The 24229-nt window shown below is 51.0% G+C and overlaps 1 protein-coding gene across 1 annotated transcript; it reads left to right on the forward strand.

The window, feature by feature from the left end:
* Positions 1–939: 939 nt before the first annotated feature.
* SLC41A1 (solute carrier family 41 member 1) lies at positions 940–23057 on the forward strand. The gene is made up of 11 exons (XM_069770948.1): positions 940–1029; positions 1788–3026; positions 8723–8830; positions 13010–13081; positions 13401–13545; positions 13642–13788; positions 14566–14713; positions 15350–15429; positions 16249–16383; positions 17408–17556; positions 19254–23057. The coding sequence occupies exons 2-11, from the start codon at positions 2649–2651 to the stop codon at positions 19437–19439; spliced, it is 1548 nt and encodes a 515-aa protein (XP_069627049.1). The 5' UTR covers positions 940–1029; positions 1788–2648; the 3' UTR covers positions 19440–23057.
* The last annotated feature ends 1172 nt before the right edge of the window (positions 23058–24229 follow it).

A 24229-nucleotide genomic window follows, 5' to 3' on the forward strand; every position in this document is an offset into this window, starting at 1 on the left:
GCAATGAGGCACTGACCTCTGTAGCAGGAGTTACTGCCTTTTATGTTTGTATTTGTTGTGGGACAGTTTGGCGTAAACAGACGTGAAGCGAGTAATGTGACAGTATTCCCGATTTTCTTTGCTGAACTACATCAGCGAAGGCTTTGAGTCTGGCACAGAGGCCTTAAAGCCAGCAGGTACTGCTTGTACCGCATCGGTGCTCCTGGGCCTCGGTCCCAAAATGGTAAGACAACGTACCAAAGCTGCGCTTAATTAATAATTTACAGAGTTAAAATGATGAAAGGCCGCGGGGTTGCTATTTCATAGTTATTTTAAGCTGACCCAAGGGATTGGTACGGCTGGAAGTAGCCTTCTCCTGCGGAGGGGTTTGAGCGTCAGTCCAGCCGCCTTTCCCTGGACAGGGGATATATCCAAACGCCTCTGGGGGTGGGATGGCAGCGCACCCCTGCCCGGCCTGGCCCGGGGAACGCTCTGTGACCTGTGAACCCCCTCTCCCCAGGTGAGGAGAACCAGACCTCGGGGGCACCGCCATGCCCCACCGCCGAGTGGCTCCCCCGGCTCAGCAGAGTGAGAGCGAGCAGGCGGACGGCGGGGAGAAGGAAGCGGGAGCCCTTCCTTCCACTACCGAACCCCAGGTGAGGGTCAGGGGTGCCCCGGGAGCAGGTGAAGCCCCGGGGAGCGCTCCGAGCCCGGCGGAGGGAGAAAAGGAAGGAGACGGGGCGGGATGGCGGCCGCCCCGCCGGCTCCATGTGGGCTCAGCGACACGTGACCGCCCCAGGCCACGCCTCCGCGCTGCGAAGGGGCGGGACCTCCCGGCCCACCCACGGCTGCGTGGGCAGTGAGCTCCTCGCCGGGGCGGGGGCGGGGTCAGGCTTGACGCCACGCTGGCCTGGCCAATGGGGGAGGCGCGCAGAGCGCTGGGCAGGGCCATCATTGGCGGGCGGTGATGTCAGGGCGGTGCGGGGCAGCAGCGCAGCGCGGCGGGGCAGAGCGGAGCGGAGCGGGCAGCGCTGCGAGTGCGCAGCGGTGGTGAGATGCCCGGTGCACCGGGCGGGTGGTGGCCGTGGCGGGATCGTGGGGAGTCCGGGGCCGCAGCAGGGTTTAGCGAGGGACCCGCGACAGACCCCTGCCGCAGGGAGGGGGCCGGCCGGTCGGTCCGGTCGGCCGGGGCATCTCCGCTCTGCTCGGGGCATCTCCGCTCTGCTCGGGGCTCCGGTTCCCCGCGGCCGCTGTCCGCGCCGGCGGGGCCGGGCCTCGGCCGGGTCTGGTCTAGACGTGGTGGCTAGCGGGGCTACGGGAGTACGGGCCGCCCGCTGGCCCCGCGCTCGCCCAGCTCCACGGGGCTGCGGGGCTCTGCGGCACTTCCAGCGCTGCGGCACCGGGAGAGGGGAGGGAGAACCCCGGGCCGCGCTCCGTCCGCAGGCCTCCTCCGGCTCTGCGCTGGGCTCACGGGAGGCAGCGCCGGCTGCCGCGGTTGTAGCCGGTGGCTCCGTGCGGGGCCTCCGGGCAGGGTGCCCTTGTCCTGCGGCTTGGGGGTCCCTCCTGGGCGCTTGCTTCTGGGGCACGGGGAGCAGAGAGCTGCTGTTCCCGAAACGTCCTCTGATACAGCCCCTCCGAAGGGTTGTGAAAGAAGGTTTAAAGAGTCAGGGGATAGTACAGCTAACGGCTGTACGTTGAAGGCCGTACCTTCAGCGTACATTGGATGAAAATACTGTTGAATGAATGAGCCATTACGCTGACTGCTGCAAGACCCAATAGAATGTCTGTTTTTCTCCTGTATATTTCAGGTGAAAGACGAGTTCTTGGAGAGTGACGTTAAATCTAAGGCTGTCTAAATGCCAGCTCCCACCCTACAGCCTGCTCAGCTCAGTAAGTAACCTTAACTGGGAACTTGCTGTTACTTTAAATAAGAACTCTCGTTGCCTCGTGCTGTAAGGTGAGAAATTCTTCTGGAAGAGGAGGACGACAGTGACACTTGGAGCTTGCTGGTATTGCTGGCTCTTTTGGCAGAGAGCACAAAACAGGCTGAAAGAGAGCAAAAGCCCACAGGAGACTTCAGACTCAGATTCTGCAGAGGGACAGTGCCACCGGAGAAAGTGACAAAGCCTTGGTAGTAAGAAGAGCTTTTCTGGATTGTATCACCTCTAAAAGCCAGTCCCTCTCATACCTACTCTCTGCTTCCTCATCCCTTTAAGCTTCTGTGTTATTCAGTGGTCTTTACTTCATCTGTTTTTCTCTCTGCCTTGTGTGCCCCATCACAGCAGTCGTGCTGCTGGAAGAAGACCTGGAGAAAGATGCACTAAACTGTCATACATCAAAGAAGAAAGGCTTGGATCCTGTCTCGGTGGCTGCTGTACCTCACAGTGCTGGAAGTGAGAAGAACTAGAGTGAATTTGCTGTAGTTCCCAGTTCCTGCAGTGTTCCCTGCTAGCCCAGTGGTTGGTGTCCTCTGTTCTTGGACTTTGCTTGATGGGGATCTCTGCTGCAGGAACAGCCTCTGCACTCAAAGGCAGGCGAGCAGGGATAGGAGAGGTTGCCTCTAGATGCCGGAAAGGCCATTTGTATAAGCTCCTGGCAGAAGATCTCTTCTGGAACAGCTGCTGGCTGTAGGCACACTAAGCCAAGGGTCAGGATAGCCTCTCTGCAGCATGTCTTCCAAGTCAGAGCAGAAGGACACCCACCAGGCCAATGGGGCTGTGCTGCCCATTGTGCCTGTGGACTGTCTCACCAGTCCAGACCGGGGGCAGCTGGTGGAGCCCTCAGATTTCCTGGGACCTGATGGTGACACGGTAGAAGTGGTGGTGTTGGAGTCCCGTGCCAATGCTAAAGGGGTGCGAGAAGAAGATGCCCTGCTGGAAAATGGCAGCCAGAGCAATGAAAGTGATGACACCAGCACAGACCGAGGACCTGAGCCAGCCTCGCCCCTCAAGGAGACCTCCTTTTCCATCGGGCTGCAAGTCCTCTTTCCCTTCCTCCTGGCAGGCTTTGGGACAGTTGCTGCTGGAATGGTGCTGGACATTGTGCAGGTAGGACTGATACTTCCCTGGCATAGCACTGGGTTCTGAATCCTGTCTCTGTAGACCATGGCTTGATCCTAAGCCAGGAGGGACTCAAATGCCAAGGCTATTTCAGCAGATAACAACTGTGAGGGGAGGAGACCAGTTACCTCATATGCTGGTTGGGGTAGGGGGAGACAGGGGGAGACCTCAGTGATGTCTGGAGTGAGGGGAGGAGAGGCTGCAGGCACCCCTGCACCGCAGCTGCCCAGCTCTGGCTCAGGAGGAGGTTGCAGCTGGTACACATGCAGCCAAAGCACCTGCCTGGGAACTGAGACCGCTCTGTGCATCACAGCTGGAAATAAAGCACTTCCCTGATGGTGGCTGTAGACATCCCAGCTCCAGTTGCTAGTTCCACAGGTCCTGTGTCCCTTTTCCATCTTCGATGTTTGCTGCACTGTTCCAGCATGCCGGGCTCGTGCCAGCCAGGTCAATGATTCACCTGTCACAGTGTGTACGGGACACTTGCATTGTGGCTCCCTCCAAAGGTTGAAGGCTGGCCGAGTGGCCCCTATGCTGCCTTCTTGTGCTCTTCAAATGGACAGGGGTGACTGGGTTAACAGGGTGGTTCCTCCTGAGCGATGTGTGGAGATGATCCTTAGGAAAGGCCAGCCAGAGAGCTGGCTGTTACCTCTGGATGAAAACTGACGTGTTACCAGACATGATCTCTCATTCGGGCTCTCATAGTATATGACACTGTGGGAACCCAGCAGCCGTGCAGCTTGATTGGGTTTTTATGTGGGAAATGTGACTTTGCAAACCGTGGCTCCTGCGCCGGTCTCTAGCGTGTGTTTTCCAAGCATGTGTGTCTCTGGCAGCAGATCAGCTGCTTAACCTCTTCTTCTTTGCTCTGAAAGACAGACTGTGCAGAGTTGTCTTGACGCCCAGCCCAAAACAGTGACTGAGGCACAAAACTCAATCATTTGTGCAGTGTAGGTTTATGAAATTATTTGGATGGAGGAGGCAGCCATTTTGGAGCTGTGGTCAACCAAAAATGCTCTGCTTGAAGCTCCTCTGTTTGCTTAAGTGGGGTAAACAAGCCCTCGCAGTGTTGGCATAGAAAGACTCGAATGCCAGTCACTTGTCTATATTGCTGGCAGTTACGATCATCTCCACCTGAGCTGTGTGCCAATAGGGTAAGTCAGGCTTTTTTTTGTATTTGTGGGTGGTCAAGCAGACACTTCTCTTGCATTCTTGCCCCTAATGGCTACTTCCCTGCATGCCTTTGCACACTGGTCATCCTTACGGTTTCTCTTGATGCAATGTGTTGAGAGAGCTGTGAAGTGACTCAAAACAGGAAAGGCTGGCTGTGCTAAATTAACCCAGGAGAGATTTACTGGAATAATTCTCTTAAAAAGAAATACATTTCAAGCATGTATCCTTTCGCAAGGTCCCTGTAAACTTGTGTGTGGGTCTTCTGGCAATTTCGCACAGCCAGTGATTTGAACCCAACCTAAAGCCTTTCCCGGAGAAGGAACAGCCCTCCTGCCTGGGGAGGAGTGGGGCAGGAGTGGGATACTGCAGCTAGTGCTGTGTTCTCCTGCCCTTTTTTTTTTTTTTCCTGTGGCCTTTAGAAATAAAGCTTCATAATTCCTCTGTCCCACAGCAGCTCAGCATGTGGCTATGCAGCTTGTTCTGCCAACTCCTCTAACTCCCTTTAGCCTTGGGATTAAATGAGGCATCTAAATGCTGTAGGGTGGAAAAGTGAGATGGGAAGTGTGTGGTCTCAGCTTGCTTGCCTGCAGAGTCCGGGGAGCTGATCTTGATAACTGGCTTCCCAGCGACTCAAAGCCTTGGATGAAAAGAGGGAAGCATGTGGAGTGGGTAGCTGGTGCACTGGGGCAGACTGGAGTCCCATTGCTTTGGATGCAGCCATGGTTTGCGATGGATGGAGGGCTCCATACACTCAATTTCCTCCGTTTTGGATAAATGGACTAATCAGCCAGCTGTAATTGGTCTCCCCACTGTGAAAACAAGCAGCCCTGGCCTTTGGCCATGCTGTCCCATTAATGCATCCCTATGAATTTGCCTCCTGGGAGGAGAATTTGCCTCTGCTCCCTCTGGGATTGCAAAGGCCTTTGAGCCAGGTGACATGTGAGCATAGCAGCTGCTTTTTTGTGTACAGTAGAGGACTATTGGCACAGTCCCCTCTCCCAGCAGAGCCTTGATTGTTGTTTTCTAGACTTGTCTGCTCCCTGGAGATTCTTTGGATGGGATGGACAGTATTTCATATGGAGGAGTCTGCTTGTTTCCCCTGCTTGACCACCTCTGGTGTTAGCATCCCTCTGGGGTGGGTCATAGCCAGGGCCAGTGGGGAGTGCCAGCCCTGGAGCTGTAGCTCTCCTGTTAAGACCGCTTGTTCCTTGCCACTTTGGAGGGGCAGTGCTGGGAGAAGTGCAATATGTGAAGCAGCCACACCAAGGCAGTCATAGCTCCAACCTACAGCGCATCCCTCCCCTCTGAGCTGTCATGAATCACCGTCCCGCTATAATCTGAGTGAAACCACGCTGTTACTCATGACTCTTGTAAGCCTTAACTTCGTATGCGGTGACTAAAAATGACAGCAGCTGAGAGGCAGCTGTTATCCTGGAAATATCTGTTGTCTGCAGGTGCAAAGCTTCTGAAAGGCAGCAAGCCTGGAGGAAACTGCAAAACACCACCTGAAGTTTGATGTTTCTTCCAGAACCTCTGGCAGGCTAGAGTCCAATCTTGCCCCTCCAGTGCTGCATGGGAGAGACTGGAGTTCGGTGGCTCTGGTATCTGGGTAGATTTCTGTTCAAATGGACCACAGGCTTAGTAGAAAATGAAGCTGAGATAAGTTAAACCTAGATCGCTTATACTCTCTCTGCTCCCCATCCCCAGAGGGCAGGGAGGAGGTGCTGGAGGTGAAGTGCCTCTCCCTGTAATTCTCTTCCACAGCTCTGCTGAAAGCCAGCTGGGAACCCCCTTGCTCCCCAGTGCAGTGTGTTCCCCTTTGCATGGAGCAGACTGGACAATCTGTGCTGTGTTAGCTTCCCTCCTTGGCCCTGGAAACAGCTTATTTCTGTGCTTCTCAGAGGGGCTGTTACAGGGGGGAAAGGGATTTTTAACAGCTTGATGTCCTGAACTTAAACTCATATTTCCTCTTCTCTTTCCCTTTTTTGTCTTCCCCAAACAGCCTGGCTCAGGTTCTGCCCTTGGAGCCACATCGTGGGCACACGTCTCTGCAGGGAGCTTCTCTGCAGGAGCCAGGGAGTCCTTCGAGACGTACTAAATGCCTGTAGACCAGTGTTGTATAACATCTTATATTAAGAAAGTTGGCAGGAGCCCATGGGTCCTGCTCTTTGCAGTGAGCAAGCTGCTGATGTCTGCAGAAATCTCCTTGTTTTCCTTCCCCAAAGATGGCTTTTATTCCTTTCTCCAGGAACACCCCTGTCTTGCTCAGGGAGCTGCTTTAGCAGGCTCCAGTTACAGCAGCTTCTGGCACCGGCTTGCAATGCAGCCTCCTTTAAAGGTTAATTTATAAAGCCAGGGTTGGGACAAGGTGAGGGAGAGCTGTGAACTTGTGCTAGCTATTGCCTGATCCTGCTTCTGTGATCTCTGGAGACAGAAAGAGCCAGGAAACTTTTGCACAGCGCTTCCAGCCTGCGGTCTGACTAATGACGATGTTCCTTTCATTAAGTGATTCTGGTGACACCCAGCTTGTCCTGTGGGAAGTGGGAGCATGTTGCTTGCTGATTGAATTCTAGATGCTGCTAAGAGAAGTTGTAGCAAAGGATTCACTGGTACAACAAGCAGCAAAATAATCATAATGCCTGCCTAAAAATAGACTGAGGAGAGCTGAGCTTGCCTGTTCCTAGGCGTGACCTTAAAGGAAGCACAGCCTGATGTGCCACTGTGTCGGATGCAGTATTTCAGACTGATTCTCCCTCCTGCCCTGCTCAGCAGTGAGCACTGAACTAAAATGTGCCCCTGCTCGGAGAGTCATGCAGAGCCGTACCCTTTCAGAGTGCCTCTGGCTGTGGTGGAAAGGTCTTCTAAGTCAGGAGCTCAGTTTAGCTGGGTGCAGGGTGGTTGGAGCAGGGGCTGCAAGGACCGTGGTGGTTTCCTTAGGTGCTGCCTATCACAGCGGCTGGGAAAGGAGTGTTCATTGCATTGGGAGAGTCTGGAAACGGGGTATCCTCAGGAGCCTTGTCCTCGAGCAGAGAGAGGGTTGTGGCTGTGCCTGAAATAGCTGAGCAGCTTTCATCTGTGCATCTGGGAGCTGGAGAGCATGGCTAGCTTGTCTTACCAAGCTGTCAGAAATGTTAAGGGGATTTTTATTGACTGGAAAACAGATTTTTCCCTTTGAGGAAAGATGGTCCCAGTTCATCCATCTCAAGGACTTACCTGCCTCCTGTGATCACAGTTTTCTCTCAAATGTTTTTTCAAGCGAGTGCAGCTTGAATGTGGTATTGCAGAGGACCTGGCAGGAAACTAGAATTTGTTGGCTCTGTGGTGAAGGCAAGCAGCACAAAGGATGGAAAAATAAACAAAAATAACTGAAGTCCTTCCCCACAGGAAGGTATTAGTCATGCAGGTAGAGTGACTTGTATTTGCTGTAAGGTGTTGGCCGATAGTGTTCCTTGTCCTAGAAAGAAATACTGTCCTGTTGGCTAGTTAGCCTGATGGTCTGACGCTGCCAAGGAGAGTGCTGTGAGAGGTGGAGCCTGTTGCAGGTAACACTTGCAGGAAGAAAGCTGCAAGAGCCGTGACTGTTACCATGTTCAGCGCAGCAGCCAGCTGTTGAGAGTGCAATTCCAGCCATGCTCGGTGTCCTTTAAGCAGTATGGCAGCCAGGCAATATGGGAAGCGGGAGTTATTTTGGACACAGGGCCTTCTTGCAAAACATTCATGAAAATAAAGAATCGGGCAATGAGGTTTGTGTAGATTGCAGGGTTTGTTTTAAATGCGGTTGTAAGGGTTTTTGGGGTGGTTTTGTGTTTTCGTGGAAGCCAACTGTTCTCTTATAAGACTGCTTACCCTGCAATTCCTCTTTGTTTTTTCCTAAATAAACATGGCTGCCTCTTCTGCCTCATGCCCAAGGGAGCTGACTTGTTTGTAGAGCTAGAATAGTTAGTAAATACCTGAGTAATGTAGGTGCCAGGTGAGGGAGGGCAGACATCTCCTCGGTGAGGTAGGGGGGAACAGAGGCCACGGTGGGCTGCTTTTTGGAGCTGGCAGGATCAGGGAGCAGCAATGCCCTGCTCCAAAATGTATTTGTAAGACATACGTGTAGGGAATGGCTCTCAGCTGAGACTGACCGAACTTCAGTACTCGTTTCTGCCAAAAACTTCAAGTATTGGGCAAAGTCTCTTCATCTTTCCCTATTTTGGCCTCTGTATGCATAAACATTTTGTCAGTGGTTAATCTTTGGGGGATTTTTAACTGAAAGTTGCAGGCTGAGATCCGGTTTTTAAGCTCAGCAGGAACATGTGGTCACTACTACATGAATGTCAAAAACAGTAAAATTGCCGCAAAATTCAAAGCGTCGCACCAGAAGGGGAACTGGGTTGTCTCTGCTCAGGGCCGCACACTGGCAGTGCCAGGTTGCAAAGGCAGATGAGTAAGTGGCACTCAGTCCAAAGCAAGGGTTTCTAATAGCCATGATTATTTTTTAATGGTCTGTCTTTGTTTTAATCTTACAGCACTGGGACGTATTCAAATATGTGACTGAGGTATTTATCTTAGTACCTGCATTACTGGGCCTGAAGGGGAACCTAGAGATGACTCTGGCATCTCGCCTGTCGACAGCTGTGAGTATCCAGGGAGTTGAGGGAGGGAGCGGGATACCTGGTTTGGGAAGGGGTGGGAAGGCACATGTGTGTGTGTGGTGGCTGGGCAGACAAAAATCTTTCAGTTTGTGACCACAGAAACCGGAGCCTGGAGTTTAGTGTGCTAGGAAGGTGTCTTCATTCCACTGGACTGATCAGATTTGAAGGCTTAATAGTCCTTAAGCTTTGCTGACAGTTCACTTCCTTGTCATAGCTGCTCGTGGGCCTGGAGGCACGGTGTGTGAGCTGGCTTTGGCAGTTTAATGTCTGGAGTGCTTGGATCCAGTTTTCTTCATGAGGAAGCTGGGTGCAAGCATGTCATCAAAGCAGGCTAAAACAAGCCAGGTTCAGAAGAGCTAGGAGATGAGGGTGCCTGGGGAGAATTGTATGGCAAAGGCTAAAACGGAGGGGACCTTGCAATGAGAGCTAGCAGGTGGATTGACAGCCTCTTGAAGTTGATGGAGAGGCATGGCTGGGCATTTCTCTTGCTAGAATTCAGTCCCAATTCCTGTGAAACAGTGAGCTCCCTGTGAGAGACGGGGGCAGGCTCTGTTAGCTCCTAAGAATACTGTGTTAGTCCAGCTGTAAATGAATTGCTTTGTGTTTAAATGTTTCTATAACACAGCAGTCTGTCTCTGTAGCTGAGCAGCGCTGGAGAGAGACTGACATCCTCTCCTAACAGGGACAATAATACTCCGTCCTTCTGAAAAGCATCTTCTGCTCAAGCATGATAGCAAGTGACTGCCTGATGTTTCTGTGTTTCCCATGATGGGAGTACATATAGCTTTGAATCTTATATCTGCAAGGTGCTAGCTGCCTGCTGTCAAGCTTTGAACTCTACTGTCTCTATGCTGTGAATTGCTGGAAGAGAGAGCCCTTGCAGCAAGCAGCCTGGTCTTGGCCTTGACAATGCAAACGAGGTGATGCGCCTTGGCCCAAGAGAGCTCCTCAGGAAGTGCTCACTGAGATGTAGGGATGGAGAACTATTTGCCTGGGTGGTAGCAGCAAGCATAGCTAGTGGAGAGCTGCTGCTTAGCATGCTCCCTTCCTCTCAGCCTTCCTCTCTCTGCAAGAGAAAGCACAGGAGAGTGTTGAAAAGGTCTGTATATATGCTCTCCTGGGTCCTCTCTTGTTCTTCCATCTTGAGCAATGGGGTGATGCCAGCTGTGACTCTTTGCTCCTCAGTAGCTTCTTGTTGGCCTCTGAGGCCCAAGGTTTCTGGTGCATTCCTGAATGGTGGCAGAGCCAGCATCTTGAGCTGCTCATGCAGCCTTTGTCACCAGCAGCGCCTCTTGTCCCTCGTGCAGTAGCTCCCTGTATGTGCCCTAAGGGGTGCTGCTCTCATCCACTGAACCAGTGGCACATGAGCATCGTATTCTGTCGGGTCTGAGGTTGTCCCTGCAATCCCTGGGGAGCAGAAAGGCAAACAGCATTTCCCTGGACTAGCCCTTGGCTTGGCCTCTACACCTCAGCCCCCTGCCTGCCGATTCCTGCCAACTGTGGGGACTGCCTCCTTCCTGGATTCAGCCTTCACTCTTTGTTCTCTGAAGGAGCGGGGCACTGAGCTGCCTGGGGGATGGCCGTGCCAGCCCTACCTGGCAAGAAGTGGGCTGTGGCTGCTTCCCCTCCGTGCTGGTCTCCTCTCCCCAGGCACTGCTGGGGAGGACAAAGCTGCCGGGAGGCTTTGTGCTGCCCCTGGCCCAGCTGTGCTTCGGTGCCAGGGCTTACAGGGGCAGAGCCTGAGCACTGCAGCTTGTGTTGCAGGCTGAGCATTGTTTGCCCCTTCTTTCTGGGAAACAAATCCCTTTGTTTTATTCCCTCTCTATTGTTTGGATCATGTCAGGATCCTTGCTGTCCCAGACACAGGCTGTTCTCCCTCTTGGCCTTTGCCAGCTTGCACTTTCTGAGCATGGGCTTATCGGGGTGAGTGCTTGGCTCTCCGGGACTAAGGCAACACGGCACTTCTCCGTCCTCTTCCCTTATGGAGCTGGCATGGAGCAATGTTGGGGCAGGCTTGGCAGAGAAACGAGACTGTGCAGAAAGTCACAGGAATACAAAAGTTTCCCCTATCTGCTCTGGTGGCTGCAGCAGCATCACAAGGAAACTGGCACAGAGAACGCCCGTCCGGCTCACCTGCGCATCTGTGCCAAGCGGCTGCTGTCCTTGCACCAGCTTGGTATCCTGGTGCCTCCTCCTGCCCCTGAGCTGATGACAGTGGGGTGGCATTAGCCTCGTGGGCCAACACCTAGGCTTTGTTGTCTACTTCCCTGTGCCCTGGGAGGAGAGAAGGCTGTGCTGCCTCTACACGAATCCCCTAGCCTTGCACTCTACCTCCTTGTATCTGTGCATGGTGGGATAGGACGATTTCTTGGGCTTTCCTTCTTTCTTTTTTTTTTTTTTTTTCTTTTTTTCTCCTTGCCCTGATTTTCCCTCAGCGTGAGGGACCCACATGCAGGCATGCGGAGGGAGCTCCCCTCTGACCAGGGCTTCACGGTGTGGGTCTCGTGCTCTCTCCACAGGAAAGCAGCCTGGAATGGTTTCTCAGACTGTGGGTTTCTAATTAGTGCTGCATTAAGGCATCTCAGAAATTCCTTTCACAATTAAGAAGGAAAACTCTCCCATTAGTTAAAGGATTAAAATCCTGTTGCCAGTGACTACAGCTAGGTTATGTTAATCCCAACCTAATTGCCATGTGGCTGGAATTTTAAGGTCAGGCTTCACATGGAGCTCAAATTCCTGTGCTGGATGTGCTCAGTGCTACTCCAGTCAACTTTTTGTTGGTTTTTCCCCATTCCTTCCTCCTCTCCACTAAACTGACCAGAATAATTCACTCCAGAGATGGGTGCATCTCAATGCTGGTTGAAAAGAGCTGGCAGTTCTCTCAAGCGCATGCAGTAAGGAAAGCAGAAGGATTAGTTGATCGATGACTTCTTGTGTTTTTTGCGGAGACCAGCAAGGAAACCTGAGAGGAAGAAATTGCTGCTGTATTATTGTGCAGAAGTTTGAGTTTGATGCTGTCAGCCAGTAACTCCAACATGCATTTACCACTTCAGATTGTTTGAGCCTCTCCCTTGTTTCCTCTTCATGTTTATCAGCTTCTAATAATACAAGATTGGATATAAGCTTACACTCTCTGCTTATCCATTATTCCAACTTTCCATAAAGACCTAGAAGGTGCTAGGGAAGAGCAGAACCTCTATGCTCTGCAGTAACCAGCAACCTGCAGTGATTCTGCTGGGTTATTTTGGATTGTATGCCAAGGAATTAAAGCAACTTTCCATCTCTTCTGGTTAGTCTGATTAGCATCTCCCGCAGTTGTAGTGGTGCCAGATGACCCGTGTGCCATGGCTGCTTCCCGCTACTCAGTAGGTCTCCACGTGCCATTAGCCTTGTTTACTCAGCTTTTGACTGAAACAGTAGTTCTTGCTGCCAGCTTCCTCTGCCCGCATGATGCTACTCTGGCCTTGGTCTGTATTGGAGCTGGGGCACAGAGCTGACCTCAGAGTCAGTACACCCCTATTTCCCTCCTGGCTGGCTGACCTGAGGGGCAGCATGACCCAAATGGGCCTGAGCCAGGCTTGGCTTGATCACCAGTGGAGTGAATTCAATGAGTAAATAAGCAGCAGTGCGTGACTCTGCATGGGGACAAAGTATATCTTGTTGCTTTTGCAAGATTTTCATCAGACGTTCTATTGACGTCGATTCCCCTTTACACTCCCTTCAAAACTCCCTCTGTAGTGGGTCTGGCTCCACTCCTGCTGCGTAGGAGGGTGTCAGCCTGTTCCTGCAGCTGGGAAGGAGAAGGTGCTGAAGCTGAAACTGGGAACAGCTTTGGTGTTCTGGAGTACAAGGCCAGAGTAACTGTTGGAAGAAGCACCATAGTTACTTACCCAGGGTGTATGGCCCAAGCAACATTCACAGAACTGCATGTCACGGACTGGGGTGTTACTGCAGAGTTGTGCCCCAGCTGTACACACATACGTGCACACACAGACATGTGCGCCTTTTCTACTGAATTGCTCTCCCATAAGAGCAAGGATTTGAGGTCATTATTCTCTCCTGCTCCTGGCACAAACTTGCATAGCTGGAAGGCAGGAATTGGACTGTTAGCAAGTGCAAAATGCTGTCAGTCTTTAATGATGTTGTGATGTCCTCTTGCAGGCTAATATTGGCCAAATGGATACACCCAAAGAGCTCTGGAGGATGATAACAGGGAACATGGCTCTGATACAGGTAAGAAAAAGCGAAAGGAGAAGAAAGTGGAAATATTGGTAGCTAGTGCAAGCCCAACTGTGACAAGTGTCAGAAGGTTTAAATGCCTGGTTTTTGCTATCAACTGTCAATATTGCATGTTTAACGGGGAGGCAAATGGCACCTTTTTGTCCCAGAGTCATCTTACCATAACGGTTTGCCCTATAGGTTAGGCTTGATGTTTCCCTGCTGGATGCTAATCCACCTGAAATGGTATCCTGGGTGGTGTTTTCCTCTTTCCTCACCCTTGGACCATTTTGCTTTCTAATCCTCTTGGTGACTGTCTAGTTTTTATTTTCAGGTTCAGGCTACTGTGGTTGGCTTCCTGGCCTCGATTGCAGCCGTAGTGTTTGGATGGATCCCAGATGGGCACTTCAGCATTGACCATGCTGTCCTGCTTTGTGCCAGCAGTGTGGCTACTGCTTTCATTGCTTCCCTTGTTCTAGGTGAGAGACAGACCCCGCACACCCTCCATGCAACTCTTCCTAAAATGCTGGGCTCCCCTTGGCCTCATCCTGTTTTCTTCCTCTTTTTGGCTGTAGGCATGATTATGATTGGGGTCATCATCGGATCCAGAAAGATGGGGATCAATCCCGATAATGTCGCCACACCAATTGCTGCCAGCCTGGGGGATCTCATTACTCTGGCTCTGCTTTCAGGAATCAGCTGGGGCTTATACAAAGAGCTGGGTGAGGAGCAACAAAAGGCCTTTGTCTCTCTCTGGTCCTTCTATGTGCTGCTGCGTCTCCCTCTCATTTCACCCTCTTCCTTTACCCTTTCTGTTCTCGGGGTATATAGGATGCCTGGCCTGGAAGCTACCTCAGTTAGTGAGACCTAGTCAGAACTGATAAGGGGAGGAAACGGACGTTCTTACTGCCTTGTAGCTGCAGACAGTCTTGGCAGTGATCTGCATACTTCCTTCTCACCAGGTAAAGTGGTAAGGGAGAGGTTGTCCCCTTCCAAGTGCCAGGGGCTTGACTGTGGCTGAAGCAGTGGGAGAAGGCAGCTTTGGATTTCATCTTTTGTACTGTCAGCACCAGCTGGGGACCCTCAGTGCAGAGAGGCAGCTGTAGACTCTAGACTTCCTCCTCCCTCCCCTCCATCTTCCTTCCCTGGCGGCTGGGATGCAGGGGATGTGACTCAGCCAGGTTCAGCCAAAGGTGAAGCAAGGCTGGGAGGTCTTGCCCAGGAGTGGGAAGTGGGAAGTGGGAATGAGCAGTTGAAACTGAAGAGATCTCGCTCTGATCTGTTGATAAAGCCCCTGTGAGTATACCAGTAGAAGGAAATGCCATGTTCTGCAGAGCTGAGGCTGGTCTGGTCTAGTTTGCCTGCCCTTACTGGAGTTTCTGACTCCAGGGGTGACAGCAGTCTGTAGGCAGGCTTGATGAACTCAGCTGAAGTAGCACCTTGCCTCACTGCAGTGGGATGTGTCCTTGATCTGTTGCCTCTGCTTATTTCCCCCTCAGAGAGCAAAGCCTACGTGAATCCTTTGGTATGCGCCTTCTTCATAGCTCTGCTGCCCATCTGGATCATCATTGCCAAGAAGAATGCAGCAACACGGGAGGTGCTGTACTCTGGCTGGGAGCCAGTCATTATCGCAATGGCCATTAGCAGGTAAGAAGGCACGGAAGAGTTCCTCTCCCCCAAACATAGGCAGACGACGCACCCTTTCCCCCAGCCCTTTCAATCTCTTAGCCCTTGGTAGATTCCAGACCAAGAGAGATCCAAACCTCTTCTGCTTCCATGGTCCGGACTCCCAGGAAACTGGAGGTCATTTTATGTTTTCTAGATTAAGACAATGGGGTTCTAGGTCCCAAGGCAGAGGAGTGATTAAGCCCTTGACTGCTGGAATCCAGGGCCTTAGCAATGTCCCAGCTGCTGCACAGGGAGACTCTGGCATGGCCACAGAGGAAACACAGATCCCGTTTATCAGTCCTCCGCACAGGACCCCTCTCTGCCCTCTGAAGGGCAGGATTGCTTTTGATTATTGCATTGCAGTGCACTGTACATGAGAGGATTTAGTCTTTGATCTTTTCAGCAGCAATGAGAAAAGACCGTGCTAAAACTGTCTTCTGTTATCAAATATTGAGGCTTAAAATCATGTGCAACAACCACAACCATAGGTGCATGTTAATAGGTGTATGTATCACCCTTGGGTGCACACACTGCAGCAGTGAGAACCCTCAGCGCTTTCTCTGAGTATTTGCTAATGAGCTTTCAGCACTGACCTCTTCAATCTTCCCTTTGCAGTGTTGGGGGTTTAATTTTGGACAGAACAGTCTCAGATCCAAACTTTGCTGGGATGGCTGTCTTCACACCCGTTATTAATGGTGAGTTCCTTTCCACTCTGGTATTGCAGCTCCTGGAGACTCTTGGCAAACAGTGGACTTGTCCCGTGTGCTTTATTTCAGGCAGTTTAAGGAGACTTAATTCCCTTTTGGTTGTCGGTGAGACATGGGGGTTTGACTCAAGCTTTATAGCAGCGTGGCTCCCCCTGGTGCCAGCCTTTCACCAGAGGGTCACTGGCCTGGGATGTTCATTATTGCCTAAAAGACATGTTTTCCAGCAAAAACTGTCCTCATTTCCTGATTCCTCCCGGCTGGTGGAAGACCCCCATCTTCCAATATATGTGCCTTGTGGCACCTGGCGATGTAAAGATTTGGATTTGCAACTCAGAGTCGGGAAATCTAATTGCTTCTGGTATAAAGCTTGGACCTCCTTTCTGCCTAATGAACCAGGGAAATGTTTTTTTTATTACTTTTTGCAATAAACAGAGTTAATTCTGAGCCAGTGTATATTGTGCTAGTGGGTTCCACAGTTTCATTATGCCTCATGCAAAAAATAGTTGTTTTAAACTTCCTGTGTCTGTTTTGGTGGCTGACTCATCATTTTTTTGTTTCACGTATTTCTTCCAATGAAAGCTGCAGTAATAGAATTGCATCTATTTTACTAAGGGGCCTAAGGGGAAACCATAGAACGGTGTGCTTTGTCTCAACTCTTTACATCCTGCAAAAGTGGAATTCAGGTCAAAAATAGACTGTCCTACATTATCGCAGCACCTGGCAATTCCAGATCTGCCGGCTGTTGAAAATAGCCCTTTCCTTTAAAGTGTTTGAGACGTCATCTTACTGCTCTCTCCTTATCTGCAGGTGTGGGTGGCAACCTGGTGGCAGTGCAGGCTAGTCGCATCTCCACTTACCTGCACATGAGTGGGATGCCTGGAGAGAGCTCCGAAACAGCCCCTCGCAAGTGCCCCAGCCCTTGCAGCACTTTCTTCAGCTCAGGTAACCAAGTCGGGTGTTGAAATATATTGACTTCTGCCAGCAGCAGCTGCTGCAGTTGCCTGGCTGAACTAGTCTGTGACCATCGCTGGAGCACTGTCATAGGAAATGGTGGCCGAAGTCTGCTCAGAGGCAGCTGTTAGCTCACGGATGTGGCTGGTCCTCTGGCCTGCCCTGCCCTCTAGAGACGGTCAGACCTTTAGTAAAGCCACTGTGTGAGAGGACATAGCCCTGCTGGATGAGGAAAACATGGTGCAGAAGTCCTGTGCCCTGACTGTCTAATACTGTAAATCCTCCACCCTCTAAATCTTTTCCAGATGTGTCCAGGATACTGAAACCTGCCTCGAGGCTGCTCAAGTGTTGCAGCTCTGCTGGGCTTATAGAGCTGCAGTTACAGAAAGCTTCTCACTTACAAAGGCTTCCTAGCAGCTCTTTTATTTGTGGCAGTTGTGTGGCAGAGCACAGCCCAAACTTGCGTTCCAGCACAGAGTGTGGGCAGAGGTTATTACTCTCCAGACTTCCTAGAGAGTCTTGATAGCTGGCAGCCTGGCTCCTGGCCTTCTGGGCCAAGGCTGTCCCTGAAAAGAAAGAAGGGGCAAGAGGTCTCCAATGTGGTGGTGATCTGTTAGAAAACTGATCACCAGACAAAGTTGAGACAGAGCTCTGAGGAAATTCAATGCTCACGGTGAATTCTTGACAGCTCTGTACTGAGCACTGTCAGAGGTGGGACATGAGTCCTTTTGGCAGCTGAGGTCTGAGAACAGCTTTTGCTTTGGGTACAGAATTAAGCTCTCCTACTGAGCTTGGTGCAAAGAGTCCTTGGGTGTCCTGACAGCTGGATCGTTGTTCAGGGTGCTGCCTTCCAGCCTAAATCTGCACTGTGGGGATGAGGGTTCAGTGTGCTTGTCCCTACTTCTGATTTGACCATAGTTGTGCTGCCTTGTCCCCTGGAGCCCAGGAAGGTTGCAGAGTTCCTGTGTGTTCAAGCCTAATCTTAAGCCTGAACTCCATCTTTGTTTCCTTGCAGACGTGAATTCCCGCTCTGCTCGTGTGCTTTTTCTTCTGGTGGTGCCTGGACACTTGGTTTTTCTTTACACCATCAGCTCCATGCAAGGTGGACATACTACGCTCACCCTGATTTTCATAGTCTTCTACATGACAGCTGCGCTTCTCCAGGTAAGCTGGAGCCCTTCCAGGGGCTGTAACCCCTCAGGCTGGAATAAGGGGACGCTGCCATGTCATCTGCAGTGGGGACCTATTCAGCCAGTTAAGTTGTAAAGGCAGTTGCTGAAGGCAGAGCGATAGGCCCTATCCCTAGGTAAGAGATTTATGTGCTGGGGAGAGGTATGCCAGGTAGATTTTATTTGTGAAATGAGCCGGTATCAAACTGCATAACTCTTTTTGTTGATACCTGTACACACAATTTTTGCTTCCTACCATTCTTGGCAAGTTTTTAATCTGTCTTTTGTCTCTCTTAAGTCCTTCTGATAGCAGAAGTGTTTACCTTGTGTGTGTTAATCTATCCTATAAGGTGCTTTAGCAATCTTAAAACTGCTGGTGAAGAAAACAGGATGTGGAATTTGCTGGGACCCCATGCCTTGTGTGGCTTGTCCTGCCCTTTCCCTGCCTCCCCTGCAGGGTAGAGACCCGCCAGCTCTGCAGCGCGGGTCTCCCTGTCTCCTCGCAGGAGCTGTGTGAGCCCGTAGCAATGGCTGTTCTGAGGGTAATGCACAGACCAGGGTATTCATGCTACAGAAATCCAGCGGCCAATTGCAGGAGTCTGGCTGCCTGCATTGGAAGGCACGGAGAGACACTCTGGTTAGGAAGTTTAGTACTAAGCCCAGCTACGCTCCCCCCTGCTCACCCCCTCCGCTTGTGGAAGCTGTCCCTGGTTTCAGTGTCCCCAAAAATCAACAACTGAAGCCAGCGTGAGGAAATGAGTCAGAGCATCCATCAGAGGCAAGAGCAGAGTGCTGTCATCCAGGAGGCTAAATTTAGGTTGTGAACTCCTGCTGGGTGCTTGGGCACTTGGAGGGGGCTTCCGCTCACAGCCATTCTGCAAAGCCACTGCTATGAGCAGCCTGCAGGCTTGGAGCACTGGAGCAAGAGCAGAGGGACCGCCATGTGCTGACTCTTGGGGTCCTGAGCTCTGCTGTGTCCTGAGCAAGACCCTCCCAGCCCCGGAGACACCAGAGGCATTAGCAATAGGCCTGTGGCCGCTTCAAATCTTGTCCCAGATCTAAGGCTTGAGAGGATCCAGTGCAGATTTCTTCTGTCTTCGGGTGCTGATACGAGCCTCTCACTGCATTGAAGCAGTTGGGGAGAACATCACACTCTGGTAGTTTCAGCTGCTGGGCAGTTGCTCTTTTATTTTTGGAAGCCAGGCATTGCTGTCCCTGCCCGAGCATCCTGCGTGTTTCCGAGTCCCCTCTTTGCCCCATATGTCTTCAAGCTTGTTCTGGTTAGATCTGAAAACTGAGATGCAAAATTTAGACTTGTTGGTGTTTGGATGCCAGTGTTCTCCTCCCTTCTAAGCCTAAATTTGATGGTGACATGTGAAGCTAAAGAAGGATAGGGCAGAGGCTGTTAAGGATACAGGGGATTTGGATGCCCAGGGGCCCACTGAAACTCGCCAGGTTCCTCTTTGTGCTGTACTTGTTGCTTTGGGGATGCAGCCCGCATTAAATGCCTGTAGTGCAGCACTCAGCAAGATGGTTCTGACCTCCCACCAGCTCCGTTCCTCGGGATGAGGTTGTGCCTCTCTGAGCCTGACCTGCCCAGCTGCAGTTGCCCCAGCTGATGCCCTATGAAGACTGGGATTGCAGCGGTCAGGGTTTTGTGGCTGATGTGGCTCTTTTCTTCCTGCCTCCCAGGTTCTCATTCTTCTGTACATTGCTGACTGGATGGTGCACTGGATGTGGGGCAGGGACCTCGATCCTGACAACTTCTCCATCCCATACTTGACAGCACTGGGGGACCTGATTGGAACAGGTCTCCTCGCCCTCAGCTTTCACATCCTCTGGCTCATCGGTGACCGGGACTCCGATGTGGGAGACTAGCTCTCCCTGCTGCCTCCCCCTTACAGCTCTCATCCTCCTCCTCCTTTCATTTTGTTGTTGTTGTTTCTTTTCCTCCACCCTTGCTCATCTTTGCTTTCTCCTGCCACCCTGTCTCTCTTGAGACTTCATCTTTGATACTGGATTCTCATTATTTTCAATGGGAATTTTATGTGGTTTATATTTCAAGCCAAGTTTGTACAGAAAATAAATCTAGTTTTAGGAAGGACAAAATAAGTGTAACGAGACAATCACCAAGTGCAATTTCATAGTAGTTATGTCTGAACCAAGGTTACAGTGAAGATACTAATCAGTCAGATCATGCAGGGAGCCCACCCTGTCCCGGTCACTAGAGGTGAAGGGCTGCTTTTTTCGCTTCATAAGCGTTTTAAATACTGGAGGTAAGGTTCAGATTTATTTTACTGAACAGGCACCTTCTAGCAAAGTACAACCTCATGGATGAGGGCATGGGGTATCTCCTGTCTTCTCTGCCCTGTCGCCCTCCTCCCTTGTGTTTGCTCTCTGAATCCCCCTCCTGTGCCTAGCATCCAAAGCATGCGAGTCTCTGGTAGAGGGATTAGCGAAGATGGCGAGGAAGGGTCCTCTATGCCTCAGCACCCATTCCTGTGTGCACACAAGGAAAGTGAGTGATCTTGGGTTTGAGGACTGCAGAGCCCTGAAATCTGGCCGTGAGCAGGCTGGTCTCTGCTGACAGATTTAGGCTCCCTTTTGCCAACCATCCGGCAGCATCTCAAACTGCAGACTGCTTGTTCTGCCTCTCGTCGTGAACTGAGTTCAGCTACTGCTGCAAGCAAAGGGATACGCTCTGCGCTTTGTCTGAAGAGGCCATGAGCTCTCCCCATCTTTCCTTCTCCCCTTCCACCTGCCCGTGCTCTGCTGGAGGATCTGCTGGAGCCGTCAGGGAAGCTGTGTGCAAGCCTCTCCTTTGTGCTGGTATGGGCACAGCACTATTTTCATGGCAGCATGCTCAGTTCAGTTGATTTTTCTTTCCTGGAGGGGTGGATGGAAAAATAGGTCCTATTTTGCATGTTAAGATTTTCTTTCAGTTGCTGAGTGCTGCTGATGGGTCCATTGCAGCTGGGAAGAAGTCGCCCAATACCTCTCCCAGTTGAGCCTGAGGCATTTCAAACTTGGGAGCATTAAGCTCTTGGTGTCTTTTAGAAAAGGACATCCATGTTCAGCCACTGGATTTCTCTGTCTGTGTAGGCGCCAGCTGGAAAACAGGTCAGTGGGCACAGACAGATTTCTGAAGTCCTGGTTCTTAGTGCAGCTCTCTGTACAGGACTGTAGCAAAGGAACCTGCTTGCCCTTGAGCAGGCGTGTAAAATCTGGCATCAGGGTTACAGCCCAGCTTGCAAGCGCTGGCCGAGCACCGTGAGTGCAGGGTTCCCTGCTCTGTTTCTTTCCCCTCCGCTTTTTTGTGCTGTTCAGCTTGGCGATGGCCAAGATGCCTTCTCTTCTGCTGCTAGAGTGTGTTGGAAGGACTCTCATGCAGTCTGCAGTGGCATAATGAGAGAAAACCTGTTCTGGCTGTGTGACTAAGGCATTTGTAAATGATCTTCCTGAACGCTGTCAGCACTCAACGCTTTTTAGTTTTCCCATTTGGATATAAATCAATTCAGTAAACTGGGTGGGGTTTGATGTAAGCAGGTCTTATCAACTTGGAAACTTCACCCAGTTACACCAAGTTTTAAATTATGTGCTCAAGCAGACTGCGCTATTAAACAGGCTCTAATGCATGAATATAAATTGAATGCATAAGTGTGCATGGGGGGAAAGCTCTTAACATCTGTCAAGGATGGAGAAAATACAGTATATCCCATGGAGCCTAATTTCAGTGCTGCACTGCGCAAAGCTTGGGGAGCTGCCAGTATCTTCCCAAATGCTGGGGGAATGCCTACAGTATTCAGCATAGTAGCACCTTGCATCCTGGTCCTGAAATGACAGAAGAGCTCTCATTTTAGTTAGCTGTGCAGGCTCGGAGTGCTGCAGTTCTGCCCCTGGTCTGGACACTGCCTGTCCTGCTTATTTGCAGCTCTAGAACATAACCTGAAGGCTGCTGGATTCGTGGTTGTCTGCTTTTCCTCTTGCTTTAAGTGTTTCTCACAGCAGAACACGACCATCCTTGATTGGCCTAATTTCCTCCTTCATGTTAACTTCTGTATTTCTCATACAAACCAATGTTTGTCTTCTCCTTTTGGCTTTCTGTCCCAGCAACGCTGGGCATCTCTGCTCAGCTGGGAAATGGTGCGATGTGGTGCTAGGAATGCTGATCTTCACCTCAAATAAGGCCAGGGTGGGAGATCTGTTTGTTACTCTGGACGATGCCTGAACTAGCTGAGCTCTGCAAAGCCCTGCCTAAGCGCAAACGATTTTGCTTTTAGGTAAGGAGTGATTCGTTAGGAACAGTTCCTGCCACCCCTCAGAAAAGAGAGCTAATGCACCCCTTATGGTCCAAGTCAAGACCAAAGTTAGTCGGGGATCGTGTGCTGTCCCAACCCAGAGACCAGGTTGCAGAGCTGGTCCCTACCCTGGAGAAGAGTGTGTTGGAAAGGAAGGTCAGGATTAGGGAGTGGGAAACCAGTTCTGGAAAGCCACAGGAGCAGATGTATCCAAACCAAACAGCAGTCAGGTTCTTGCCTGCTCAAGGACCTCTCTGAAGCTGTAGAAGAATCCTTTCCTGCTTCAGTGGGTGTATACTGGGTTCTCCTTCTCCTACTGCCTAAGCTGTTCGTAGTGTACAGGAGGTCGAGATGGAATCCTTGCCCGGTCAGGCTGCTCGCTCTCAGACCCTCAGAAGAGCAGGTGATTATATTTTTGAGACGGCTTTCCCCTTTCTCCCTTGCTAATATAAATAACATCAAGCTTGCTTTCCTCTTTCCCATCTTTGCAACATGTCCTTTATGGCTGTAGCTCTGAACCTCATGCTCTCCACCCTAGTGACATGACTTCTCACAGATCTCGTTTGGCCAAAGCTCTGTTCAAGAGAAAAAAAAAAAAAAAAAAAGAAAAAAAAAAAAAACAAACCCCAACCTTCACACCCTGCTGTACTGAAGTCTCAGCCCAGGGACTTCTGGAGTATTCTCTGCTGCTCACCTGATTTCTCTGCCTAATGTTGAGGAATGCATATGAGACTTCCTTCCATTAACACTTAAGCTTTTATGTATATATATGAGAAACTCTTCTGGTCTTTTAGGTGTCACATCACTATTTAGTTTCCCAAGAAAAGATTCCCCAGAGGAAGAATCTACCGTTTGTGGTCTCCTGTAAAATGAAGAGACCCAGAGGTGATTGAGAGCTGTCGTGCTGCTGGGCTGGTGGCGTCCGTACATTTATATAAGGTCTAAGGTATGGTGGGGGAATAGGTCAGGGAAGAAACTAATTTAAAATTGAAGAATATGGATGGTCAAAAACTTTTCCCACCATTTGCACTCAAATGCATGCCTACTATACAGCTGACTGCAAATGAAAAATACTGGTTTACTCTTTTTATTAAAGGAAAAAGACTGTCTTAATTATTTATAGTTCCTATAACTGAATTGACAGATGTCAACTTAACTGATAAATTATATTTGGTTAAATAAAGATGACATTTATTTATGTGGACTGTGGTGTCTTTCCTTCAAACACCTCTCTACGTGGTTAAAGGTCTCTCTCTCACATCTTGCTGCTTATTTTAGCTTACGCTGAAACTCTTTTGATGCGCAGTGGAATGAGAGTTAAGAAAATCAAATAAATTGCTGTGCACGAAGCAAACTGTGATTTGTGTAAATGACAGATTAGCAGGTTGGCTTCGGCCGTGCCCTTGCTTGGATCCAGGTAGCTGCGTGGGGGCTCCCAGCAGGAACCGCAGGTGTTTGTTCTCGGCCGCTTGCTGTGTACAGAAGCCCTGCCCTGGCTTACATGTGGCCTCTCTGCCTCTGACTGTTCGTTAAGGTATGCGAAGACAAAAGGGTTCTGCACGCTTTTGGGGGCGTGCTAAGCCCCTGAATTTGCAGGAATTAGTGGCTGTCGAAGGACTCCCACCCTCCCCAGCTGCGGGATTTGCTGTTGTGGGCTGTTTTCCTGTAGGGCTGTGCCTCCTGGCTGCTCGCCCAAACAAGGATCTTGTCGGAGAGTCCTAAAACAAAGCCCCAGCAACGCCAGGGACTGGGGGGCAGCCACCAAGGCCTTGTTGGCTCCAACTTCTCCTCCGGCCCTGGGCCGTGCTACCCAAAGTTGCAGGTGGTTTCCCACACACACTAATATCAGAGTGCTGATGCGCAGGGTGGGTCATTTGATATCTTGGTCTCCAGGGGAATGGGGGGAGGGTTGTGTTTTCCTTTTCTGGTTGGGGAAAAAGAGTGTTGGGGGAAGCTACTGAACACCTAGGACAGAGAGAAACATTTTGGCATTAACTGAAGACCCTGACGGAATCCCCAACAGTGGTGTAGCATTGCTTTAAAAAATATGTATCTACATGTGGGCATGTTGTGGATTCTTTTTATTTGTCTGCTGGTTGCAAAGGGGCAGAGCCCAGGGGTGCGTGGGGCAGGGCCCGGGGGTGCAGAGCACAGGGTGCGGGGGTGCAGAGGTTCATGGGGCAGAGCCCGGGGGTGCACAGGACATGGCCTAGGGATGCATGGGGCAGAGCCCGGGGGTGCAGAAGTGCAGGGCCGAGGGATGCAGGGGTGCATGGTGCAGAGCCCGGGGGTGCAGAGCACAGGGTGCGGGGGTGCAGAGGTTCATGGGGCAAAGCCTGGGGGTGCACAGGGCAGAGCCTGGGGGTGCAG

This window comes from Haliaeetus albicilla, chromosome 26 (assembly GCF_947461875.1).
Source record: "Haliaeetus albicilla chromosome 26, bHalAlb1.1, whole genome shotgun sequence".
In the NCBI taxonomy this organism is placed as follows: Eukaryota; Metazoa; Chordata; class Aves; order Accipitriformes; family Accipitridae; genus Haliaeetus; species Haliaeetus albicilla.